Here is a 22797-nt window from a genome sequence, read left to right on the forward strand (position 1 = left end):
GCACAGCGTATAGCCGCTCAGAGCACATAGCCGCGACACAGCACAGCATATAGCCGCAGCGCACCACATCATATAGCCGCAGCACTGTGCGATGTGGGACGCAGCCCAGCACAGCATATAGCCGCAACGCACCGCATCATATAGCCGCAGCGCACCACAGCATATACCCGCAGCGCACCACAGCACACCCGCAGCCCAGTGCAACGTGTATATAGCTATGTACATCAAATGTCAAGAATGTCCGCGACGTCGGGCCCATGGTCCGGCCGGACCGTCTCCACAATTACCATGCTGAGAACGCCCGACGGCAGGCCGTAGGCCAGCCGCAGCGGCAGCCCTCGCACAAGAGACCGCCAGCCGAGCTCGCGCACGACGTTCCGGGTCACAGTGGCCCAGCCCGCGCGGTCGTCCGGCCGCATGGCCTTCACCTCGGCCGAGAACGCCAGCTGCTGGCGGGTCTTGACCAGGTCAAAAAAGTTGGACGCGGTTTCCGCAGCGGCAAGCGCAGTGCCGCTGGCGACCGCGTATTGGCCGGTCGTCAGGTCTTCCGGGTCAGCCCAGGGCCAGGGCCAGGTGCGCAAGCGCTCTTTGGCGCGCTCGTACACTAGCCAGTAGATGGCCGAGTGCGGCACGTACACGGCCAGCGAGAGCCAGTAGCCGCGGAAGAAGCCCGGCAAGCCCTCGTGCCGCCAGATGGCCCGCACCACGTCGCGCGTGCGCTCACTGCCGAGGTGCACCTGCATGCGGCCCTTGACCACGTCCATCGGCGTCCAGAACAGCGAGCTCACGAGCTCGGAGACGATGCCCGCGCCGACGTAGTTGGCGGCCGAGTCGGCGCCGACATACGGCGTCAGCACAGCCTTGCACTCGCGGTACGAGGCCACGTACGTCGCAAACGCGGCCGCCGTCAGCGTCGTCGTCACCGAGATGCCCTTCCAGTATTGTCGCAGCGGCAGCACGAGCGAGTTCGAGACCGACGTCTGCTGGAGCGTGAGAACGGTGTCGACTGCGGTCAGCGCGCCCGGCCAGCCACTTACTCGGATGGAACACGAGGCTGCTGACGACGGCGCCAGCCCTGCGGTCAGCCTGCGCGACGCGCTACTTACGCCCCAGCAGCGATTGTCTCCAGGTCCATTGGCGACTGGGGGTGCGCGGCCGGCCCGAGGCCCTAGCCCTCGAGGGCGCCGCAGGACGTGCGGCTCATCACGTGATATTCTATGTACACTACTCCAGCGCCGCCGGCGTCGCCGCCGCCGCCGCGGCCGCCGTCGGGTCGACCTCCGGCTTGAGCGTCTCGACGATGACCATGCTCAGCACGCCCGACGGTAGCGAGTACATCAGGCGCACGTGCAGGCCCTTGAACAGCGCGCGGAAGACGCCCTTCTCGCGAACGAGGTTGCGGGCGACCGTCCACACGCCCACGCGGTCGTCCGGCCGCAGCCGCGTGACCTCGTCCGCGACCGCCAGCTGTTGCCGCGTCTTGATCACGTCCAGGAAGTTCGACACGGTCGCGGCCGCCGTGCCCGCCGCCGCCGAAGCCACCGCGTAGTCCGTCGGCGCCAGGTCCGCCGGCCGGCCCCGCCACCGCTTCACGTTTTCCTGCCGTCAGCTCGCCCCCGCGCCCACGTACGTAGGACCACCACCACACAATTGAGTACGGCGTGAACACGGCCAGCCCCATCCAGTAGCCGCGGTACAGCCCGCGCAGGCCCTCGGTCCGCCGCAGCCGCGCAATCGTCGCCAGCGTGCCCGCCTTGCCGTCCTGCAGCTGCATGCGGCCCTTGATGATCTCCATGGGCGTCCACAGCACCGACGACAGCAGCTCGGCCACCGTGCCCGAGACCACGTAGTTAGCCGCCGAGTCGAAGCCCAGGTACGGCGCCAGCTCCTGCTTTGCCTGCCGGTACGCCACCAGATACACCGTGAACGCCGGGGTGGTGAACGCGACTGCCGCCGGCAGGCCCCGCCAGTACTGGTGGAACGGCAGCACGTAGCCCTTGGCCACCGACGTCTGCTGCAGCGTCCGGATCGTGTCCACTGCTGTCAGCGCGCTCGCCCGCCCACTTACGTGGATGGAACGCCACCCGGGCCCCCACTGCTCCCGCACTGCTGTCAGCGACCTCGGCGGGCCACTTACACTGCCGCTGCGATCGTCGGAAGGTCCATTGTGTGTTCTGAGGTTCGTCGCTCCGGAGAGTTCGCTGTTCGCTGCAAAGTCCCATTTCACCTCGGCACCCGTCTCCAAAAATTTTCACCATGGCCGTCGACGCCAAACGGAAGCGCAACCGGCGCAAGCGCCAGAAGCGCACTGAGGGTATGTGTGAATAGCTGCTGCTGGGTCTGCGGCCTGCTGGATCGGCCGATGGCCAGATCGGATCGCCGGGTGCTGTTGCGGGCTGCGGCAGGAGGGCAACTGCACGCGCCGCCTGCTGTGGCGATCCGAGCGATCGCTGCAGGTGCTGGGGGGGCAGTATTGGACGAGGCTCCGACGGCGGCCCCGTGGAGCGTGGCCGGCTTGCGGACAGGACGAGGTTGCGGCTATAAGCCGCACGCTGTGCGGCTCAGATCAGCCGCCCGAAGGGTCTCGCCGGCGACAGCGTCAGTGCCGGGGGCCGTCTGCGCCACGCGCGCCTCCGGTGGCAACTCCGCTGGCGACGGCGCCTGCGGCGAGTGCTGAGGGCAAGCGCGGCCATGCGGCCAGGCAGCTATAAGCCGCACCGCGTGCGGCTCGGATCGCCTGCCCGAAGGCCAGCTATCCGCCGGTCGCCGCGGAGACGCTACGCCGGCCGCCGCCGAGACTCCGACGGCGACCGTCCCTGCGTGGAACGGTTGCCGTAAGCCGCACGTCATGCGGCTCGGGCGACCTGCAGCACCGCCGCACGTTGTGCGGCTCAGATAGCCACAGTCCCGCCGCACCGTGTGCGGCTCAGACAGCCACAGCCCAGCCGCACCGTGTGCGGCTGAAGGCGATCCTGCCCTGCCATACGGACCCGCTGACCAACAGATTTTTCCGACTCGGACTCTGACTCGTCGTCCTCGTCGTCCTCGTCGGCCCCGTCCGTCGCGTCCGAGGCCGAGCCTGTCGACGAGGACCTCGTGAACGCGGTCAAGGCGGCCGAGGCCGAGGCCGAGGCCACCGACGGCCCCACAGCGGCCGGCCTGGCGCTGCCGGTGTTTGGTGACGCCGAGTTCATGGCGGACTACGTGCAGGTGGTCGAACAGCAGTTCGCCGAGGAGCTCGCGCGGGTCCGTGCCAGCAAGGAGTTCTCGGCCGAGAGCGTGCCCGCGCTGGAGCAGGCGCTGCGGAGCGGCGCCGGAATCTTCGACGCCGCCGAGCGCGCGGCGATCAGGGAAATGTGATTATTCTGCTGCTAGATATGCGAGGGCCTCGGTGACCACGGACGGCACCAGGTCCGGCGCCACCGGCCGGGCAATGTAGCCGCCGTAGCCCACGGGCAGGAACATGCGGCGGCGCTCGCGCGCGTCGACAACGACGACCGCGGCCATGGCCTGCCGGCCGCCGGCGTTGGGGTCCAGCGCACGGCAGTACCGCGTCAGCGCGGTCTTGGTGTCCATGATGATGGGCATGCTGTAGTCGTTGGCCAGATCTGGCCCGCCGACGCAGACCGCAAACACGGCCGCGTCGTACTGCTGGCGTAGGGCGTGCGTCATGTCGCTGTCGTCAGCCCGGTCGCGCGCGCGCTTACCTGAGCGCCTGGACGTGCGCGTCCGCGGCACCGTAAAACACAAACACGGTCGGTCCGATTGTCTGGCGCAGGCACCTCGCGACCGTCACCCGCAACGACGCCGTCGCGCCTGGCACGTACACGTGCAGGCCGAGGTGGTCGCCCGGCAGAAACGGCCGCGCTTCGCTGGGTTTGCACACGTACGACGGGCGGAGGGGAGCCATGTCCTTGCGTGGGCGCTTGTCGGCGTCGGTGAGGGCGCGGGGTCCTGCGCCCAACGCCCCGCACGCTGCAAATCCGCCCGCCAGCGCACCGCCGTACGGCGATCCGAACGGCGAGCCATACGGCGACACCGTCGACGACCGTCGCCGCTTGCGGTGCGGTGTGCTTGTCCGCGGCGGCGCCATGGCCGGCGCGCTGCCGCCCATCTCGCTGACTGCGGCCATCGTGATCTGCTGCTCGTCTCGTGCGCTGGTCGCTGCTGCTTCCAGGACCGTGCCCGGACTGCGTCTGGTCTGCTCGCTCGCGCTCTCGTGCGCTCGGCGCGCTCTGGGGGCTGCTGCGCGGCTGGGGTTGGTCGTGAAAACTTTTCGCGGCCGCGTTTGTTTACGTCGGTTATTAGCCTCTGTGGCCTTGCGAGGCAACACCAGGCGCTTTATACGACACAACGCCCCAGCCGCAGCTCGGCGGGCGGCGGGCGGCCGCGGCGGGCGGGGGCCGCTGGGCCGGGCGTGCGGGCGAGCTGCGCGGTGTGGATCGGTCGCGCGGAGACGGCTACGGTCGCCTGACGCCCCCGCGAGCGATCACGCCGAGGGCACGCGCCGCAGACGTGGCAGCGCAGTGGCGCAGCAGCTCAGCAGCGCGCGGACGCGCGGGGTTGCGCGCGGGGTCGCGCCGCACGTGGTGCGGCTTGCTATGCGGTGCGGCTGCTGCCCCTGCCCTAAGCCACATGCACGTTGGGGGCCCGTGCGCCGCCACCGCCCATGACGTAGGCGTTGCTGCCGTCAGCAATATGCGCTTCCGCGACGGCTCCCACGCCCTGCAGACCATGCCCCACATCAGAGACAGTCTACGCTGGATTGAGGAGCACTGGCGCAGTTCTGGTACTCTCCGCAAGATGTGCAAGCTCGCGAGAGATCGGTCCTGTAGTGGGCTGGACTCGCTGAGGCGCTACCTTTCATATGGTCGATGTTGGCCAGATCTGATGCATAGAGACAAAAGTCTAGCCGCCAGATCTGGTGCATAGAGACAAATCTGACGTCGAGCCGCCAGATCAGATCCATAGCAGGGGCAACATCATCGAGTGTGTGTTCGAAGCCACTGTCTCCAAGAGCGAACTAGGACAATCTGAGAGCCATCCGACACCGCCGCATGGAATCGACTGTTCCCGGTATCGCGTCGGTTCGTCTGTAGATTCTCTATCTACATAACGCTCCTACAAGACCCGTTGTCTTCAAGCGAGCTCTCTAGTGTCGGGCAGTAGCTACTATACGACTTCCATAGCATGACGTCGCTGCGTTTCGAGAGGCGAAATGGCTCGCCGCTGATCAGACTAGAGCTGGTAGCTCCAGCAAGGGTCAGCTCCAGTGTTGTGGCATAGCCTCCGGCCACACTTTCCAGATCAGTTACTAGCAGATGATGTAAGTAATCTGGCAGGAGCTGCAAAGAGTACATCAGTCTGAAGTAGTGTATCAGCGCGATGGAATGTAGCAGTCGATATCGTACAAGGAAAAGACAGATAGTGACGAGATAGATACGCTGATGCTGGACGTACTTTTCGCGAGCGTTGTCTCAGGCAGTACCTCGCTGAATAGCACCGCCCACAGGCCGAAACACGTCAGGTCTGCCGTAGATCACACCGTTGCTGGCCAACTGCACATTAGCGGTATACTCTCCCACACCTGCATTCGAAACTGCATGTCTGTCCGAATTTATACAAGCCACTTAGCAGAGTTAGAAGATATTAGGAGCTCGCCCCTTTGTACCAGATACCGGGGGTCCGACGTCTACACGCTGGAGCCTATCTGACTGCCTGTTTGCTACAAAGTCTGTCATACGAGGTCGCATCTGCTCGACTCTCTGCCCAGGACGTTTCGAAAATCTTTTCAAGGAGAGCTGAATAGCCTTCTCGAAAGTGTGTTGGAGCCTTTTCGAAGGAAACGTACCAGTCCAGTAGCGCTCTTCGTTGATAACGAGCGCTGTTTCATGTTTCGCTAGTTCGCCGTTTGGCCGCCATGGGACTGTAATCTGATAGCGCACTTGAGCGCTTCTAGAATCCGCTTGTCTCCGAGGGGCAGGTTATAGATAAGCTGGTTGGTAAGTGTCTCTACAGCACTTGCCGCGTCTTCAGCGAGCATGGTGTGGCCCATCAGCTGCAAAGGCCAAACTCGCTTGCTTGGCAGACTGTACAAAGCAGTGGCGTAGTCATTGTAAGATTTCCACTGCCTATGTCTAATACGGAAGTAATCGTCACTAATTTGCGCGGCGCCAACCTGGCGTCTTGTGGCGAGCGCTGGCGCACTGCAGCGAAATCATCTTCGAGCAGTCTCCAGTTGCCCGCCCTTTTCTAGGACGTACTTTCGGATCCCGACCAGTATGCGCTTCTAATCACCCCGGACTCGGTCTGGTCGCCACCAGTGGGCATAAACAGCTCTACAGGGGTTTCCGCTGGCGTTTGTCGACCAGTAGAGGTTCAACAAGGAGGCTTTCGAACCTCTGCGACAGTTATCGCATAACATGCAGTCGCCCTATGTGGATCGGCCACGGGCATGACCCAATCACACGAATCGTAGAAAAGCGAGTTTCCGATCCGCGCAGATTTGTCGCAGTATATTCCTGAAACCCGGGGATAGTACGCTGAAATGGTGCAGACGTACACGGACAGAAACGGCTAGCGAGGCATACCAAGCACCTGGAACGGAGCACTGGCATATGAAATCTTATTAAACGCTAGTACCTGTGTGACTTTAGAGTTGGTCCTACGCGAGCCCAGGCGCGACGGTAATTTGCGAAAATATCTTGTATTTACCATCCACAATGTAGGCTTCAGTACATCTGATATATCGCCCCCAGATTCTTCACAAACCCGAATGGCACGTAAATCCCACAGAGCCGGGAGGACTCCGGGCCGTGGTGGGCGATGGTCGCTGTCGGGCCGCGGAGTTTGAGAGCAGCGTAGCTTACCGATGACTCGTAGTACTCATCGTAATCGCTCTGCGAATCGCCTGAGCCGCTCTCTGCGTCCACGCCCGCATTCTCATAGTCTGACCTGGCCCCCGGACTGTGTGCGTCGGTCGTGCTATCACGGCTCTCTGCCTCTGTCTCGTCTCGGGCGCTCGCAAGCTCCTCCTCTGGCTCGCGCTCAGTCTCCGGGACGAACATATGAGTGTCGAATCCTCGTCCGACATGAACAATGAATCTCACTAGGTTACTTTTGATGTGAGGCCCGTTCGCGCGCACCGGATACAGGAACGCAATGTTGTGCCAGTTTGCACCTCGAGATTCGAGGTACGACCAGGTCGCGCCGGCCTCTCTGAAGTAGTCGTCTCCTAGTGTCACTTCAAACATGCTCTGAACCTCTTCGACATAGTTCTCCGGCTCGGTCCACACATGGCGCTCGACATAGCCGCAAAAGTTGTCTCTGTTCGGGTGCTCGAAGCGCAGATCGATGGCCTCGTCCAGCCCGGGCTTGTGCACCCTGATCTCGATGTCGATCTCGTATCGCGAGCAGCCATACTCTGCCGTCAAGGCCACGAGTCTGTGTCCTTCTGGTACTAGCATCCGGAGTTGGCTGTCGCCCTGCTGGCCTGCGAGCTTGCCGGCGCCAGAGAGATATATGAAGCGTATGCCCCGGAGCTTAGACCCCTGGTAGAATACGTCAATATAGACGACCGGGTTCTCGGGAGAGTCGCCCTCGGGCCCTTCAAAATACAGCTTCTCGACGCGGTCTCTGTCGGCGCGAACCTGGTCGAACGGCATGAGGAATTCGCTCGGTCGAGTGCCGCCCGTAATTTGAGCGTCCAACAGCGCCCGCTCGCCAACGATTCTCCACGACATGGCGGCAATCGTTTCGTCCTGGCGAGCCTCAAACGTGACCACTCTCTCCGGCTCGACAATAGACCGCATGCCGGCTACCCGGAGCGTGAGCGTGCGCGAAAGGGTCGTGTAGATGATGATGAGCGCAAATCCGGCGAGCTCGTCGATGCGAAACGTTCGCGAATTGGCCGCTAGAACGCCTCCTGGCCAGGTCGTTTGCGAGCCGCCCCGCGAGCCCATATTCCAGTCTCCTCCTTGTCTCACTCTGGCAATGTCTGTCAGGGCCTGGCTGTAAGATCTCTCGCCGCTGAACTGTATGGATCTGATGTGTTCGCCACGGGCTAGCTCCACGCCTCCGCCAATGTTCCCGGCCATGAACCCCAGGCTGGCCGGTGTCGGGTGATCGTGATACTCCAGAACGAGCCCGCAGATGAACTCCTCGACGCCGGCCGAGCCGTGTCTGGTCACGCAAGGTGTGAGCTTTCGCAGACCTCGGAACGACGCAAATTCAACGCTGTAGTTGACAATTTCCGGCGCGGCGTTGAGCATCCGATGATAGTCGTTACTGTAGTCGAGCTGCAGATACGGCCGGGTTGCCGTCCAGTCCTTGGAGACGGCGTGCGCCTCGAGATCTATGTCGTCGGGCGTCACGTCGGTCAGTGGAGCGACCAGCACGCCGAGCGCGCACAACTGAGGCTGGTCCAGCTCAGGCACGATGACTCCGACAACGTGCCCTCCCTCCGGCCGCATGTCTACGTAGAAGAAATCCGACGCCACCTGTAGTGCCATCCGGAAGATCTTTTCCTGGCCAAAGTTCGTCGTTATCTGCGGGAACGTCAGTGCTGTGCCGTGTCCTGCGTACCATCACCTGCACCACGCCATTGCCGACGGCGGTCATGAATCTCACGACCCGTTCGCCCAGGGAAGTCGAAACAAACATCGACGTGATCACAGACTTTGGCGAAGGGTCGCAGTCGGGATACCTGACGATGCTGCCGTCCGAGTAGCAGAATTGGAAGCCCCATCGGTGGCCGAGCACGGTGCAGCAGTCTATCCTGACCAGATCTTTGCCGCCGCTGCCGCTGCCGAACGGCGGAACCACTTTAAGGTATTCCTGCGAGTTGTCGAGACCGCTCAGGAGAAAGGGCGAGAATATGACCGAGAGGTGCTCTGCCTGCTCCAGGAACGGTTGCCATAAAAAGATTCGCGCGTCGTTTGTTTCGCGCAAACTCGGTCGCTCCCAACACCGGGACTCGGGGTTGCTCCGCGGCCGCCCAATACCGATATTCAGCACTCGGCAGCGCTCGAGGCCAATGACCAGGTAGCTGTCCTCGCCGCCCGAGTGAACAGGGAGAGTCCCCCACGCCTTTGCGCACGAAGATCCAAGCCAAGCGGAGGAGGTGCCGTCGCGCATGTTAAACCGGACACTGCTGATTCCCAGTGTACATTGGCCAATGTCGATCGACGCCAGAGCCGCCGATCCAGGCAGATCGGCCGAGAGTGTGCTGTACGGATTGTAGTACCCTATCTCGGAGAGGATACTGCTGGACCCAGCCCGGCACACGCGCAGGCCGCAGATTATTCCCCGTTCGCCAAAGTTCACCATCGAAACATATATAGTCAAGGCGGTGTCCGTGGGCGGCCACGACAGCAGCATGCCGGCATGACAGATCTCTCCGGGGCCAAATACGCTCGTGTCCGAGTGCGGCAGACTCTCCGGGCCCGTGAAATAGCTCTCGCGAGTGAGGATAAGCTCGGGACAGTTTTCCGAGAAACTCCTGGCCCGCAGGATGTGGCTTGGATCTTTCGGTGACTGGTGATCGGGCGAAGTGGCGTCGGACGGGCCAGCTTCTGGTTCCTCTGAGAGGTCCAACAGCTCCAGATCCAGGCCAGCTGGCGACTGCGCGGACAGCACGTGCTGCGTCTTGATATTGAAGAGGACGACATCGAGCGAGTACCACAAAATGGCCCTTCTTACGGCCCAGGCCTCTCGTTTCCGCAGCGCGAGGTACGCGCCCTGCACGAGATGTTTGCACTTGTACGTCTCCTCTGAGATGTCGATTTCGGCAGCTTCTGGCAGAACTATGCTGGCTATGGGGTCCCGGACCAGCTGGTACCACCAGAACTTGGGTCCTAGCGCACGTTCGTGGCAGAGACTGGCGAGTTGCTTACAGGTCAGGCGCAGGTTCAGAACTTCGGTGATCGAGAAATGCTCGACGAGCGTGTCGAAGAGAGAGCTGTCTAGCGCACGCAACAGAAAAGACGAGTCGTTGGCGCCCGGAGACGCTCTGTCCGTGGATCCGTGTCTTGCGATGCGGCCTTCTGCGTTCTTGCGGTGTTCCTGCTCGTCCCAGAGCCGGCCGAGACGAGCGACGTAGTCTAGCGAGACGGCGTCTACGGGCGTATCTCGCAGAGCGTTCAGCAGGGTCTGGACCTCGACAAAATCTTCGTACGTCTGTGCGGCAGATATCAGGTTCGGGTAGATCGTGTGCACCGAAACGCTCGTCAGGGGCCGCGTGGACTGCTGGGCCAGCTGGCGGTAGAGCGCAACCGCGTACATCTGCTCCCTCCAGTCGGCGAATGCGGAATCGTACGACGCTTTTTTCAGGAGTAGCTTCCAGCACACCTCGTGGACGCTGTGGCAGAAAACGGCGTCCTCCGGAAGCCCAAAACCGTTGATCGGGTGTTGGTGTGGCGTCCAGCGCTGCTCCCCGTATGTCTGATCGGTCAGGATCGTGTTCTCATCGGGCCAGTCCAAGAGAAAGTCGGCGTGGGTCTCGGTGAAGACGAGATCATTGATGCAGTACAGGGAGCGCACTGTGTCCAGCCAGGTCGGTTCTCGGACGTCTTCTTCGTCAAACGGCCCGCTGAACAAGTACGGCTCTCCGCAGAGACCGCACAGAGTTCTGTACGCGAGCTCGGTTGCCTCCGGACCGTCGTCGTGTGCGGCGCGCAGCGCCGTCTCGTTCATGCTGTGCACTGCTGTCAGACGACAGAATAGCGGAAACTGACAGCAGGTGCTCTCAAGTCTACGTAGGCGCTGGGAACAGGAATGCTCATGCAGCGCGACCAATGCGGCTAGGCAGGCGTACAGTGCGTCAGGATCGCGGCCTGGTGGGCGGACCTGTGCGCGTTTGTGTACGGGACTGACGCGCGCACGGCCTAGTGGCGGGCGTTACACGTGACAGGCACCAACAGCTTGGAACGTTCCCAGATGGAATCTTATTGGCGCACCAGTGCCTGGACTAGGCTCTAGTGGCACCCAATCCGCCAGCACGGGCCCCCAATCTGCAGCTGGAAAAAGCGTATCTTGTATCTCGTAACCTGCATGACCGGGTCTTGCCGGGTTCCGTTTTAGGCTTTTCGAAAGACTGCCCCCAAGCTCTTCATCAGCCCTAGCGGCGCGTAGACTCCGCACATCTGGAAGCCACTCGGGCCCTCGTGCAGGGCCTCGAACGTCGGCCACACAGTGCGCTCAAGACGGCCGCGGAGGGAAGGCGAGGACGTTGGGTGGGTGAGACCTGCAGGGCCAGCAGTCTCGTCCGGCTTTATCTCCGCAGTCTCCGCCTCTGCCTCACCCGTCGGCTCGGGAAGTACCGGAAACGTTTCAGCCCCCCGTCCCAGGACGATTGCATATCTAGCAGCTGCCACGAACGGATCGGGTGACTGCGTCGTTGACCGATATGGAGCGATCACGTGGTCCAGACTCGTGCCGCGTGCGACCAGAAACTCCACAGCCGACAGCTCGCTCCTCAGGTACTCTCGATCCGGGACGAACTTGAACTCTGTAAACCGCTGGGGAGGCTCATCTGCGTGTTCAACCCAGACATGACGTTCGACGTAGCCGCAACGGGAAAGGCTGGCCTTGTTGGGGCGCTCAAGACGGATCGCCGCAGTTTTAGACTTGGCCCCCTTCACCGTGAACTCGATGTCGATCTCGTGCCTTCTACAGCCGTACTCTGCGGCCATTCGGAACAGCCGAGAGCCCTTAGGAACAGCCGCACTGACCCGGCTGTCGCCCAGCTCTCCGATCAGCCTGCTGGCGCGAGATCGATAGGCAAACCGCAAGCCCACCAGCTCAGATCCCGTGTAGCAGGCATCGATCGACACAACAGGATCCGACGGTTTGTCGCCGTCGGGCCCGTCGAAAAACAGCCTCGAGACGCCTGCAAGGTCTGTCTGCACTTGCTGGAGGGGTATCAGGACCTCTATTGGCCGCTTTCCGCCCGTGATATGGGCGTCGAGAAGCACTGTGTCTCCCCATACTCTCCACGCGATCGCGGCCAGCGCTTCGCCCGCTTTGGCCTCGAACGTCTGGCCTGCGTCTCCTCCTTGCCCGCCAGGTCTCGCGCGCGTCGTGAGCACTCCCTTCCGGGACCGCCAGGTCTCGACTGCGATGGTCGCGAAACCCGGGACCACAATGTTCCAGCCAGGCGGCGGAATGCTGTCCCGAAGGCTTTCCTCCGTCGGCTCTGCGTAGCTGTCGCGCAGCTTTGCCGTCGCACGGCAGTGCTCAGCGAGCAAACGGCTCGGGCCCTGGAACGATATCGACCGCACATTCTCGTCTTCAGCCAGTTCGAAGCTGTCGCCGACGTCTGCAGTGATATAGCCCAGCGCAGCCGGCGTTGGGTGCTTGTGGTATTCAAGCAGGAGTCCGCAGATGTAGCTCAGGTCTTCATCGTCAGACGCCGTGACGAAGCAGGGAGTGATCTTCCGCACGCTCTTGAAGGACGCAACATCAAAGCCCACAGGGCCCTCCGTTTGTGGAGACCGGATCCACAGATTGCTGCAGTGTCTGTAAATTTGGCTCAGGCTGGACAGCCACATGCTAGACACTTTGTGGATATGTAGGTTGAGCTCTGGCGGCGCTGTTTTGCTGTCGGTCTCCGTCCACGGGGCCACCAGGACGCCGTGCGCGCAAAACGCGTCGAGATACTGTGACAGCGCTGGGCACACCAGGCCAGCTATGTAGCCGTCCCGAGGAAAGATGATCTCGGAACTTGAGCAGCATTGAACCAGCGGAGGTACTCCGGCGAGCTTGGACTGGCCGAAGTTCGTGGTAATCTGCCGGTCAGCCATTTGTAGACTTGTAGTACGTACCCGCAGCTGAAGCAGGCCCTCTCGTGCACATTGGCCTATCACGAATTCTATGCCGACCACGCGTTCGCCCTGCTCTGCCGACAAAAATATGGAGCTCGTGCTGAAATTTGAGCCCCGCGACCTGGCCGGATATTTCTGCGACCTCTTGTCTGAGTAATAGAACACCAACTGCCATTCTAGCAAGGAAACATCGAAACAGAAGTCAATTCTTGTCAAATGCGCGCTAACGCTGCTTCTTTCAGGCGTGGGCACGATCTGCAGATGTTCCTTGGTATAACGAGGAGTGTTCCTAAGGACTGGCGTCAGTTTTACTGCAGAGCCGGCAGCCAGCTCTCGAGGTGGCCTCCACAGGAACTTTCTGGCGTCGTAGGTCCCGAACGCGTCTAGATCTTCCGATATGGCCTCCGAGGTCGTCTCCGGCTGCGCGATTCCGATGCTGTACACATTAAATCGTTTCAACGCGAGCACAAGGTAGCACTCCCCGTCCACTGAGACTGGCAGGTTTCCTCGGGCAGAGTACGTCGTGTAGTCGGCGAGCCACTCGATAGTTATGTCGCTCGTAAGGTCTTCCGGCTCGGTGAACTCGCCAAGCCAGTCGGACGAAGCGCCGTCGGCCGTGTTGAACCGCACACAGCTGATTCCGGCTGTGAGATGGCCAAAATCAATGGACGCCAGCTTCTGCGACCCCGGCAGCTCGGCCGAGACCTCGTCGTACGGGTTGTGGTATCCAAGCTGGTGCAGTAGAACGTCGCTGCCTGCGTGGAACACACGTAGACCACAGACGAGCTTGTAGGCGCCAAAGGACGTCAAAGAGACGCTGATGCGGCGGGGAGCGTCCAGCAGCGGCCACGAGAGCGGCATCGCTACATGGCGGAGTTCCTGGGCTCCGAAGATACCCGTGTCAGAGTGCTGGGGTCTTTCGCATGCGCGGAAATAGCTCGCGCGATTGATGACCAGCTCTGGCTCGCCGTCGCGCCGGTCTGTAGCCCGGAAGGTGTGTGCTCTGTGATCTGGTGTGGTGTGATCAAGGTATCCGCCAGGACTCCACGGTCGCAGAGTGATTCCCGCCGGCGACTGTGCGTGCATTGAATTTCTCGCCTTCAAAGCGGGCAACAGCCCGTCGAGGGAGTTCCAGACAAGTGCCCGGCTAATGGTGCTAGCATCGAGCTGCCGCAAAGACAGACGCACGCCGAGGATGAGCCGTCGAAGGTCGGCGCCGTGGATGCGACGGCCAACGACTTCTGGAGCGAGAACGCGGGCCACGCGATCCCTAGAGAGCTGGTGTTTCCAGAAACTTGGCGCAAGCCGGCGGATATCGCACAGTCTGGCCAATTGCCAGCAGACCAGTCGCAGGGTGATGACGTCTCGCAGCTGCAGATGCTCGGCAATGACATCGAACACGGCCTCGTTTATGTACTTCAGGAAACTCGACTCGTGGCTGTGAGCCCTTTCTGCTGGAGGCTCGGTCGAGTCCCTGGCTAGGTGGTGCTGCTCCCACTCCAGTCCCGTCTTGATCAGTCGAGGCAGAGAGATGTCGCTCACAGACGTCCTTTCAACCAGCTCTTCGAGTTCATAGGCGTCAGGAGGCCCCGTGCGCTCAGGCGTCCAATCAGAATCGTCTCTGGCGCCGTAGTCGTTGCCATCATACAGGTTTTCGTACGGCATATCGACCAGCGGGCGTCTCGTCTGCTGGGCGAGATGCATGTACAGGGCGGTCGCGTAGTCTCTCTCTTGCCAATTCACCAGATCGCTGTCCTGCGCGCCCCTGGCCAGCAAGAGCTGCCAGCAGTCTTCGTGCACGTTGAAACAGAAGGTGAGCTCCGGGCCTGGGTCGAACGCGTAGAAATGGTGCGGCACCCACTGCCGCGGCCCGTAGGCCAGCTCCTCGGCACGGTCAGGCCCTTGGCCGACCAGCGAAGTATAGTAGGACGCATGGTGCTCTGTGTGGATAAGCCCATCTTTAAAGTAGAGCGAGCGGACCTGATCCTGCCAGCCTGGGTCCCGGTCAATCACTCGCTCAGATCTGGAATAGACGTATGATTTTCCGCAGAGGCCGCACAGGAAGCGGTAGCCCCACTCGTCCAGTCTGAAGATAGCGCCGTCATTGAAGTGGTTCGAGGCAAAGTCGTCCATGCAGGTGTCGATAGGCCGGAAGGGTCGCCGGGGTAGAAGCGGCAGAGTATGACTGGAGAGTGCTGCTATGCAACTGGGCACAAACAGCTAGACTGGGAACGTCGCGTCAGAACAGCCTGGTCGGGGCCTAGAGCCAATGGCGCGACTAGACATCGAGGCCCGGCTGGGGGCTGCTGTGACTGTGATTGGTATGGGTGGCTGTTACGAGATCCAAACACTTGGAACGGGTCCTCTTCTAGTGGTTCCAAGGAAATGGACATGGAACTTAAATATGAAGTAACCCGTACCTGAGCTAACATGTACTTAGATGCACTCACAACCTAGTGCTCGTCCCGTGACTCTTCGTTGCCCCCTATTCCTTCACCACCCCAATGTAGATCATGCACAATCGATAGCGTTCTGGTTCCTAGTGCGTTTGCTGATCCGACTATACAACAGAGCGAGCCAAGAGCGTAGAACCCGTTGCGGTTCAGACTCCATTGTCTTTGGTCCGGTCGGCTCTGGCCGTTGCTAGCTATCCTCTTTAGTTGTAATTCGCACTTTTCTTGCGGATTCGCGCTATCCTGTCGATTTGTGCCAGCTCTGGCAGTAGGAGAACGAGTCTAGCGCACTCAAAGGCTCAAACCCTCAAATCGGCAGCAAGCCAGCAGCTCGGCCACGTTGAGTTGGTTTGAAATATACGAATGGTCCCGAGATATTCTCGCGAGTAGATAGATTGGGCGTCGTCTAACCACTCGAACTCGGTCCCGCCCCTCAACAATGCAAGGATGAGAGACGACGTGCTCACGTCTACTTTGTGGCCATTTTTACGGTCCTGGCATGTCGCTGCCTGGAGTCGGAACAGTATGCTCTGCAGCCTGATGTCGTAAACGCCCAGCGAGCGCTACTCTACATCAATAGAAGCAACCGGCCGTGATCTCGATATCTTCAAAGATACACTTCGGTGTGTATCTCTAAGCCGCCTCGTGAAGAGTCGTCGTACTAGCATAGAGTCCAGCTCTGTGACAACTTGTCGCCAGCCAGCATGCCCTGTCGCCAGCCAGCATGTACTGTCGCCAGCCAGCATGTACAGCGGCCTATCCACTTACACTGGCGTAGAACACAGTCTCGACCGTGCGATCGTTGCTAGTAGACCTTGGCACTAGTCGCGCCCGAAGCCATACATCGACCACCATGACTGCAAAACACTACCGGACGATAACCGCCGGTTGGAGCAACTCGGCAGCTTGCATGGCTACCGTCCGATGGATGCGGTTAGTACGCATGATAGACGGAAGAGCTGAGTCACAGGAGAAGTGACAGCACGTGATAGTACCGGTAGCTTGGTGCGTACCAACATCCTGGGTGTGTAACTTTATTGCGCTCGTGCCTGAGCTAATCTAGCCGCAGCTGTTGCGCTCGGACCACAAGCCCCAGGCGAAATTTTCTCCGCAGCCCTTGCAGCGACATGGACTCAGCCTACAAGCGCACGGTAACGCGCGGCCTGCGCCGCGGCGATCGTCTGCGGCGCCGTTCGCTTTGACCGCCACGCGCCGCGGGTGCGCTCGAGCTTGACCATCTCGGCGCCGGCAGCAAACGCCAGCACCGACTCGAGCAGCGCCGTCCGGGCTGGCCCTGAGGCTGACGGCTTTGGCTTGGCCAGCAGCGGCACTGACAGCCAAGTCGGAGCGGGCGCCGGCTGCCGCAGAAACCGCACGGCGCTCTGAAGCGCCGCTACCTCGGCCCGCAGTGCAGAGACCTCGGCGGCCGCAGCCATGTTGGGCGCTGACGCAGGGTCTGCTGCGGCCCGGGCAGCAGCGTCTGCTGCGGCCGCAAGACCGGTGTCCGCGGCAGCCTCCAGGGCGGCGACCTGCTCGCGCAAGGCGTCCACATCAGCCTCGAGAGCCCTGACGCGGTCGTCGCGGGCGCGCAGCTCGCGCTCGAGCTGCGCTGCATGTTCCACGCGTGCCTGCGCCTTGGCCAGACGCGCCTCCAGCAGACTCGTGCGTAGCACGGCCTCCTCGGCCGAGACGTCGCTTTGCTTGCGCTCGAGCGCCAGCCGACGGAGATCCTCGGTCAGCTCCGACACACGTGCGTGTGCGGCTGACAGCGAGTCCTCCTGTTGTCTTAGCGTGTCCGCACGGACGTCCCAGGGAGCCACCGCAGTGGGAACTGACGTCAGCACACCGGTCAAATTTGGCGAAACTTACTGGCGGTGACGGTGTTGCGGCCGCTCACCCGCGCCTGCACCGACCGCAGTTCGCTCACAAGCTGCGTCGTGCGCGCCGCCGCGGCCGTCTCGTCGGCCGGGCCGGCCGCCAGCGCGCACAGCGTGGACGACACGAGCGCCTTCAGCGCTGCCACGGGCTCTTCTGGAGCTTGTTCAAGCGCGTGCTCCGGCGCACAGAGCGCCGCAGCCGCCGCCAGAACGGTGGCCGTGTCTTCGGCCGTAGGGGCGACGCCGGCGTCGCGCGCGGTAGCTACCACGGCCGCCAGTTTGCGTGCGGCCGCAGCCGTCGTCCGGCAGTGCTCAGCCACGGCCTCGGCGCCTGTGTCCAGTGCGGTCGGCGCCCGTGGCGTGCGTGGCGTGCGCGGCGTCTTGGGCGTCTTGGGCGTACGCGCGCCGAGCGGCGTCGACTGCGGTGTCACGGCCGTGTGGCGTGGCGTCGGTGTCGGCGTCGTTGGCATCGACACGTCACTGCTCGAGTCGCTGGCCGAGTCCAGATCGCTGTCGTCGTCAATCGGGATTGTGCGGTAGCGGTAGTAGTCGCGCAGCACGCGCAGCGCCAGCCCCGCGTTATCGGCAGCGGCCGCCAGCGACGCGGCCGCCGCCTCGGCCGCTAGCGAGTCTGCCAGACTCGACTTCTCGGTGAAGTACGTCTCGTCGGCGGCGGCCAGCGCGGCCAAAAAGCCGTCCAGCACTGCGGCGGTTTCGGCATCAGCGCGATCATCGCCGCGCTGCAGCGCGCCCAGGCTGGCGTCCAGGTGCCGCTCGACCGGCGCCAGCGAGCCCAAGAGTGCGCCGCGGCGCTCAAACGTCTCGAGCGCAGCGTCAGGCTCGGCGCCGGCCGGCTGCTCCATCAGCGCGGCCATGCGCCCGGCCGCAGCCGCCAGTGCGACCAGCCGGCGGCGTTCGCCTGCCACGGCCAGGCACCGGCTGGCCGCCAGCTCGTGGTCGGTCTGGTTGTGCTCAGCAAGCCGGTCCCCGTGCAGGCTGGCAAGCAGCGTCCCCTTGTGGCATAGCCGGCCCAAGCACAGCAGCGTCTCAACCGCGGCCTGGGTGCTCTCCAGCGACGTCGGCAGGAACCGGCGCACGATGTCGAGCCGGCGCTGGGCCTGCTCGAGCTCCAGCCGGCGCAGGTCGATCTCAATGGACTTGCCCTGGGACTTGGTCGCCAGCGACCGCAGCCGCAGGTTCAGGTCCAGCAGGTCTCGCGACCGCAGGTTGAGCTCTCGCGTGTCGGACTCGGTGTCGTGCGCCGACGCGCGCAGGTCGTCCAGGTCGGTCTGCAGCGACGCAACCAGCTCGCGGAACCGGGCGACCGTGTACTCGTAGTCGGCGTACGCGCGCTCGTCCTCCTCGATGCGCTGGGCCTGCTCGCGGATAACTGCTTCCCGCTGGGCGACCTCGGCCCGCAGCTGCTTCTCGGTCTCGACGTGGGTAGCGTCGAGCTCGTCGCTGATCTCTTTGAGCGTCTCGAGGTCGTCGATGGTCGCGCGCATCTCTTCGACCTGCTCGGCCAGCGCCAAGTTTTTCTCAGTCAGGTCCTCGAGCATCTGCTCGGCGCCGACCGAGACCTCGAGCTGCTGGCGCAGCGTGTCCGACACGTCCTCGGTGTGGCGCAGCTGAGCGAGCACGCCGTCGTACTTGCGCTGGACCTGCGTGAGCGCCGAGACCTGCTTGCGCAGGCTCCAGATCTCCTCCTTGAGCTCGGCCTCTTGGGCGGACGTGACGTCGCGGAGCTTGATGAGCGCCTCGCGCAGCTGCGCGGCCTGCGCCCACGTGTCGTCGGTGGGCGCGCCGGGGCCGGCAGCACGCAGCTCGGCGACGTCCTCCCGCAGGAGCTCGGCCTCGAGGCCGAGCTCCTCGATCCGCAGGCGCGCGGCGCCGGCCTCCTCGCGCAGGCCCTCGGCCTGCTCCTCGGCGATCTCGCGCTCGACGGTGGCGAGATCCAGCACCTCGGTCAGCTCGGCCACGCGGGTCTCGAGCGCGGCGCGGGCGGCCTCGGCCTCGTCGGCGCGGGCGCGCAGCCGCACGGTCTCGGCGTGCATGGGCTGGATCTTGGCCTCCAGCCGGTGGACGATCCGCACGGTCTTGGCATGGTCCGCGGTGAGGCGCTCGAGCTGCTGCAGGCGGGCGCGGTCCTCGACGCGCCGCCGCTCGAGGTGGAGGACCTTGGCCTTGAGAGATTCGGCGTCCATGGGGCGGAGGATGCGCGACGCGGCGACACGTGCGGCGTGCCCCTGGCCCTGACCCTAAGCCCTAAAGCTGGCCCTAAATCAGCCGCACGCAGCGCGGCTCAGTCCGGACGTCACGTGCCGCCGTGAAAAAATTCCGGCACCGGCGCGGATCAGCCTGCACCGCACCCGCCAGACCATGGCCCCCGTCACCATCGCCGCCATCGGCCGCACGGCCGCGTTCTCGGTCAAGGAGTGTCTGGCCGAGCCGCTCGTGTTCCGGCCGGCGCAGGACCCCGAGAGCGCGCGGCTGACAACGCCGTCGGCCCGGTTCGTCGTCGTCAACGGCGACCGCAAGAAGGCCAAGCCCGCCGCGCCCGCCGCGCCCGCGCGCCCGCCGCCCGTCGAGGCCGAGGGCGAGCAGTACGTCGAGGCCGCGCCCGGGCTGTTCCCCCGCGGCCGCCTCGCGCTCGGCTGGAAGAAGCGCTACGCCAACCCGCCCGGCCTCTACAACTTCGGCGTGACGTGCTACATGAACTCGGTCCTGCAGACGCTGCTGCACGTCCCGGCGATGGTCGAGTACCTGCTCACGATGCACCGCAGCGAGTGCAAGGCCAACGGCGACTGCTTCATGTGCACGTTCGCCGCGCTGGCCGAGGAGTTCTACGGCGACGCCGCCCGCAAAACGCGCAAGCCGATCAACCCCAAGGCGCTGATCCGGCGGCTGCGCGCCAACGGCGTGCGGTTCTCCAACGACCGCCAGGAGGACGCGCACGAGTTCCTGCGCCAGTTCGTCGACGCGCTGCAGAACGCGGTCGCGCCCAAGTAAGTCTGCGGCCGGCCGCGCTGACCCAGATCGCTCAAGGAGCCCGTCAAGGAGACGTCCGTGATCCACCGGATCTTCGGCGGGCGGTTCCGGCAGCAGATCAAGTGCCGGACGTGCAACTACCCGTCCAACACGTACCAGCCGGCGCTGGATCTGACGCTGGAGATCCGCCGGGGCGGCTCGATCGACGAGGCCATCAAGAAGTATTTCGCAGCCGACCAGCTGTCCAAGGCCAAGGGCAACGCGTACAAGTGCGACCGCTGCAAGAAGCACGTGGACGCGGCCAAGCGCACGCTGATCTACGACGCGCCCGAGTACCTGACGCTGCACCTCAAGCGGTTCGACTTCACGATGCGCGGCACCAGCAAGATCCACGACTTCATCCGGTACCCCAAGGCGCTGGACCTGTCGCAGTACTCGATCCGCGGCGAGCGGCTGGCGTACCAGCTGATCGGCGTCATCGTGCACCAGGGCCGCCGCGCGTCCAGCGGCCACTACTACGCGTTCTGCAAGCAGCCCAACGGCACCTGGGCCAACTACAACGACGAGGTCGTCGACCAGGTCGGCGAGAAGGCCGCGCTGAGCCAGGAGGCGTACATCCTGGTCTACGTGCGCGAGCCGGACGGCGCGCCGGCGCCGGCGCCGACCGCGGCCGAGCCGCCGTCGCCGGCCAGCCCGCACAAGAAGAAGCGCAAGCACTCGCACGACCGGCCGCGCGCGTCGCTGCCGCTGCCGGCCTCGCCGGCCAAGGTCCGCAAGCGCTCGGCCTCGCACACCCCCGGCGTCTCGCCCGGCTTCTTTGACCGCAGCGAGGACGTCGGCGAGGCCATCGCCCGCGACTAGCCAAAAGTTTTGTACATATACCGTGTAGACTATTGCAATAGAGTATATTAAGAGTCATCGTGCCGCGATGTGTCGGCTCGCCGACTAGAGTACAGGCATGCGTGGGTGTCGTGGGGCAGGCGCGGCCTACCACGGGTTGTCGTTCTGCCACGGGTCGTCCATCTTGGGCGCGGCCGAGCTCGAGTTGATCGACAGCTCGGCGAACGGGTTGCTGAGGTCGGGCATCTTGGCCGCGGCCGGCGCCGCGAACGACGGCGCCGGCGGCGCCGACGTCAGGTTGCCGAAGAAGTCCTCGTCCTGGACGACGTCGGTCGCCCACGAGTTCGGCGCCGGCGCCGGCGCCTGGAACGACGCCAGCTGCGCCGGCTGCGTCGGCTGCGGCGCGACCGGCGACGCCGCGAACGGCGACGGCTCGGCCGGCGGCGTCGGGAACGCCGACGGCGCGGCGAACGACGACTGCGACGAGAACGACGAGTTGGCCGACGCCGCCGGCCGCGCCTGGAACGACTGCTGCGGCAGCGTGGGCGGCGCGGACGCCGCCGTCGGCAGCACCGGCGGCGTGGACGCGGGCTTCGGCGCCGCGTACAGCGCCAGGATCGACGACTTGAGGTCCGGCCGCATGTTGGCGGTCGCCGACGGCCTGGACGGGATGCTGGCCGCCGCGGCCGACGCCGACCGCGCGACCGAGCCGCCAAAGTCCAGGTCCAGGAGCGAGTCCGCGGCCGGCGCCGCCGCCCGCGGCTCGCTCTTGAGCGTCACCGTCGGCTGCGGCGCGGCCGGCGCGTACACCGGCCGCGGCGCCGCGCGCGCCTCGGCGATCGGCCGCACCGTCGTCGTCGCCGTGCTCGACCGCGCGTAGTCCTTCTTGGGCGGCGCCGTGCGCCGCACCGGCTCCGGCGCCGGCTCCGAGTCCGGCTCCGAGTCCGAGATCGAGTCCGGGTCCGGGACCGGACCCGGCTTGGCCCAGCGCTTCATCTCGTACTTTGTCCGGATGAAGTTCTCCATCTTCGAGTCCGCCGGCTGGTGGCCCACGGCCAGGCCGTCCTCCCAGTACTTGTTGGCCTTGACGTTGCCCCAGCTGACCATGTTCTGGATCTGCTCGTCCGTCCACGAGTCCAGGTCGACGGATTTGACTGCGGTCAGCCGCGCCGCGCACCCACCTACCTCGCGAGATGTGCGTGCCCATGCTGCGGTGGATGCCCGAGCACCTGTCCGTTAGCCCGCGCCCGCGCGCCCGCAATGGCTGCCCACCTGATGCAGATAAACACGCCGAGGTTCCAGCTCGCCCACCGGGGGTACGCGTTGCGCTTGCAGTCCGAGCACATCTTGTTGCCGGGCTCCTTGAGCAGCGTCTTGAGGATCTGCTGGTTGCGCTCAAACGCGGCCTTCTCGACCCGTTTGGATGCCATCGTGCCGGTTGTTGGGCTGGCGAGAGTCCGCTGGACGGTCGGTGGGATGGGTCCTGGGCCGACGACTGCTGCTGTTCCGCTGTGAGGACTGGTCTGGACGCCCGTGCCGATACCGGACGACTGCTGGCTGCGGATGCGCTGGGAATTGCTTGCGGACGGGTGCGATTGCGTGCAAGAGTCGAAATAGCGCCGTGTTCGCCGCATTCCTTGGTGCGGTCGCTAAAGTTGGCGGTGCAGCCCGTGCCGCCAGCGCCACACGCGCGAGGCCGACGCAGGAAAAACGCGGCTGGGACGGGCTGCGGGGCACGCCAGGGGGCGGCGGCCGGCGGCCGGGTGGCGCGCGGGCGGGGCGACGCGGAGACGGGCAGCGGAGGCCGCGGACGGCGGT

General features: G+C 63.9%; 8 protein-coding genes across 8 annotated transcripts; 1 reads left to right on the top strand and 7 right to left on the bottom strand.

Annotated features, from left to right (window-relative positions):
* Positions 1-127: 127 nt before the first annotated feature.
* V1510DRAFT_103736 (mitochondrial carrier domain-containing protein) lies at positions 128-1362 on the bottom strand. The gene is made up of 3 exons (XM_066930208.1): positions 1107-1362; positions 1038-1075; positions 128-1006 (listed from the first exon to the last, which is right to left on the bottom strand). The coding sequence occupies exons 1-3, from the start codon at positions 1133-1135 to the stop codon at positions 225-227; spliced, it is 849 nt and encodes a 282-aa protein (XP_066789699.1). The 5' UTR covers positions 1136-1362; the 3' UTR covers positions 128-224.
* V1510DRAFT_402372 (mitochondrial carrier domain-containing protein) lies at positions 1225-2166 on the bottom strand (the record flags this gene model as incomplete). Its single annotated transcript, XM_066932097.1, has 4 exons — positions 1225-1599; positions 1631-2037; positions 2069-2106; positions 2138-2166. 4 exons carry the CDS (start codon positions 2164-2166, stop codon positions 1225-1227), a joined length of 849 nt encoding a protein of 282 aa, XP_066789700.1.
* A 66-nt stretch (positions 2167-2232) lies between these two features.
* On the top strand, positions 2233-3672 carry V1510DRAFT_414824 (uncharacterized protein). The gene is made up of 2 exons (XM_066933483.1): positions 2233-2314; positions 3005-3672. Exons 1-2 carry the CDS (start codon positions 2257-2259, stop codon positions 3358-3360), a joined length of 414 nt encoding a protein of 137 aa, XP_066789701.1. The 5' UTR covers positions 2233-2256; the 3' UTR covers positions 3361-3672.
* Positions 3361-4093, bottom strand: V1510DRAFT_363627 (uncharacterized protein; the record flags this gene model as incomplete). The annotated part of the gene is made up of 2 exons (XM_066931144.1): positions 3361-3676; positions 3708-4093. The coding sequence occupies 2 exons, from the start codon at positions 4091-4093 to the stop codon at positions 3361-3363; spliced, it is 702 nt and encodes a 233-aa protein (XP_066789702.1).
* Positions 4094-6456: 2363 nt separating this feature from the next.
* On the bottom strand, positions 6457-10883 carry V1510DRAFT_103829 (uncharacterized protein). Its single transcript, XM_066930210.1, has 2 exons — positions 8584-10883; positions 6457-8546 (listed from the first exon to the last, which is right to left on the bottom strand). The coding sequence occupies exons 1-2, from the start codon at positions 10690-10692 to the stop codon at positions 6732-6734; spliced, it is 3924 nt and encodes a 1307-aa protein (XP_066789703.1). The 5' UTR covers positions 10693-10883; the 3' UTR covers positions 6457-6731.
* On the bottom strand, positions 10764-15212 carry V1510DRAFT_414835 (uncharacterized protein). Its single transcript, XM_066933484.1, has 2 exons — positions 12822-15212; positions 10764-12785 (listed from the first exon to the last, which is right to left on the bottom strand). Exons 1-2 carry the CDS (start codon positions 14952-14954, stop codon positions 11076-11078), a joined length of 3843 nt encoding a protein of 1280 aa, XP_066789704.1. The 5' UTR covers positions 14955-15212; the 3' UTR covers positions 10764-11075.
* Positions 15213-16407: 1195 nt separating this feature from the next.
* V1510DRAFT_433464 (dynein associated protein-domain-containing protein) lies at positions 16408-19352 on the bottom strand (the record flags this gene model as incomplete). The annotated part of the gene is made up of 3 exons (XM_066935516.1): positions 16408-17105; positions 17144-17570; positions 17712-19352. Coding segments are annotated over 3 exons (2766 nt in total), but the record flags the coding sequence as incomplete, so codon positions are not given.
* A 2153-nt stretch (positions 19353-21505) lies between these two features.
* Positions 21506-22732, bottom strand: V1510DRAFT_376418 (uncharacterized protein; the record flags this gene model as incomplete). Its single annotated transcript, XM_066931563.1, has 3 exons — positions 22252-22732; positions 22165-22208; positions 21506-22133 (listed from the first exon to the last, which is right to left on the bottom strand). Coding segments are annotated over exons 1-3 (1032 nt in total), but the record flags the coding sequence as incomplete, so codon positions are not given.
* Between the last annotated feature and the right edge of the window lie 65 nt (positions 22733-22797).

This window comes from Dipodascopsis tothii (genome assembly GCF_038497935.1).
Source record: "Dipodascopsis tothii strain CBS 759.85 unplaced genomic scaffold V1510scaffold_10, whole genome shotgun sequence".
NCBI classification, from domain to species: domain Eukaryota; kingdom Fungi; phylum Ascomycota; class Lipomycetes; order Lipomycetales; family Lipomycetaceae; genus Neoaidaea; species Neoaidaea tothii.

Excerpts from the sequence above, each read along its gene's own strand:
- V1510DRAFT_103736 (XM_066930208.1), bottom strand. The coding sequence starts at position 1,135 with ATGGACCTGGAGACAATCGCTGCTGGGGC. Across the intron at positions 1,076-1,106 it reads GAGACAATCGCTGCTGGGGC|GGCTGGCGCCGTCGTCAGCA; the intron begins GTAAGTAGCGCG and ends GGCTGACCGCAG. Across the intron at positions 1,007-1,037 it reads CAGCCTCGTGTTCCATCCGA|TCGACACCGTTCTCACGCTC; the intron begins GTAAGTGGCTGG and ends CGCTGACCGCAG.
- V1510DRAFT_414824 (XM_066933483.1), top strand. The coding sequence starts at position 2,257 with ATGGCCGTCGACGCCAAACGGAAGCGCAACCGGCGCAAGCGCCAGAAG. Across the intron at positions 2,315-3,004 it reads GCGCCAGAAGCGCACTGAGG|ATTTTTCCGACTCGGACTCT; the intron begins GTATGTGTGAAT and ends GCTGACCAACAG.
- V1510DRAFT_414835 (XM_066933484.1), bottom strand. The coding sequence starts at position 14,954 with ATGGACGACTTTGCCTCGAACCACTTCAATGACGGCGCTATCTTCAGA. Across the intron at positions 12,786-12,821 it reads AGGGCCTGCTTCAGCTGCGG|ATTACCACGAACTTCGGCCA; the intron begins GTACGTACTACA and ends GCTGACCGGCAG.
- V1510DRAFT_103829 (XM_066930210.1), bottom strand. The coding sequence starts at position 10,692 with ATGAACGAGACGGCGCTGCGCGCCGCACACGACGACGGTCCGGAGGCA. Across the intron at positions 8,547-8,583 it reads ATGGCGTGGTGCAGGTGATG|ATAACGACGAACTTTGGCCA; the intron begins GTACGCAGGACA and ends ACGTTCCCGCAG.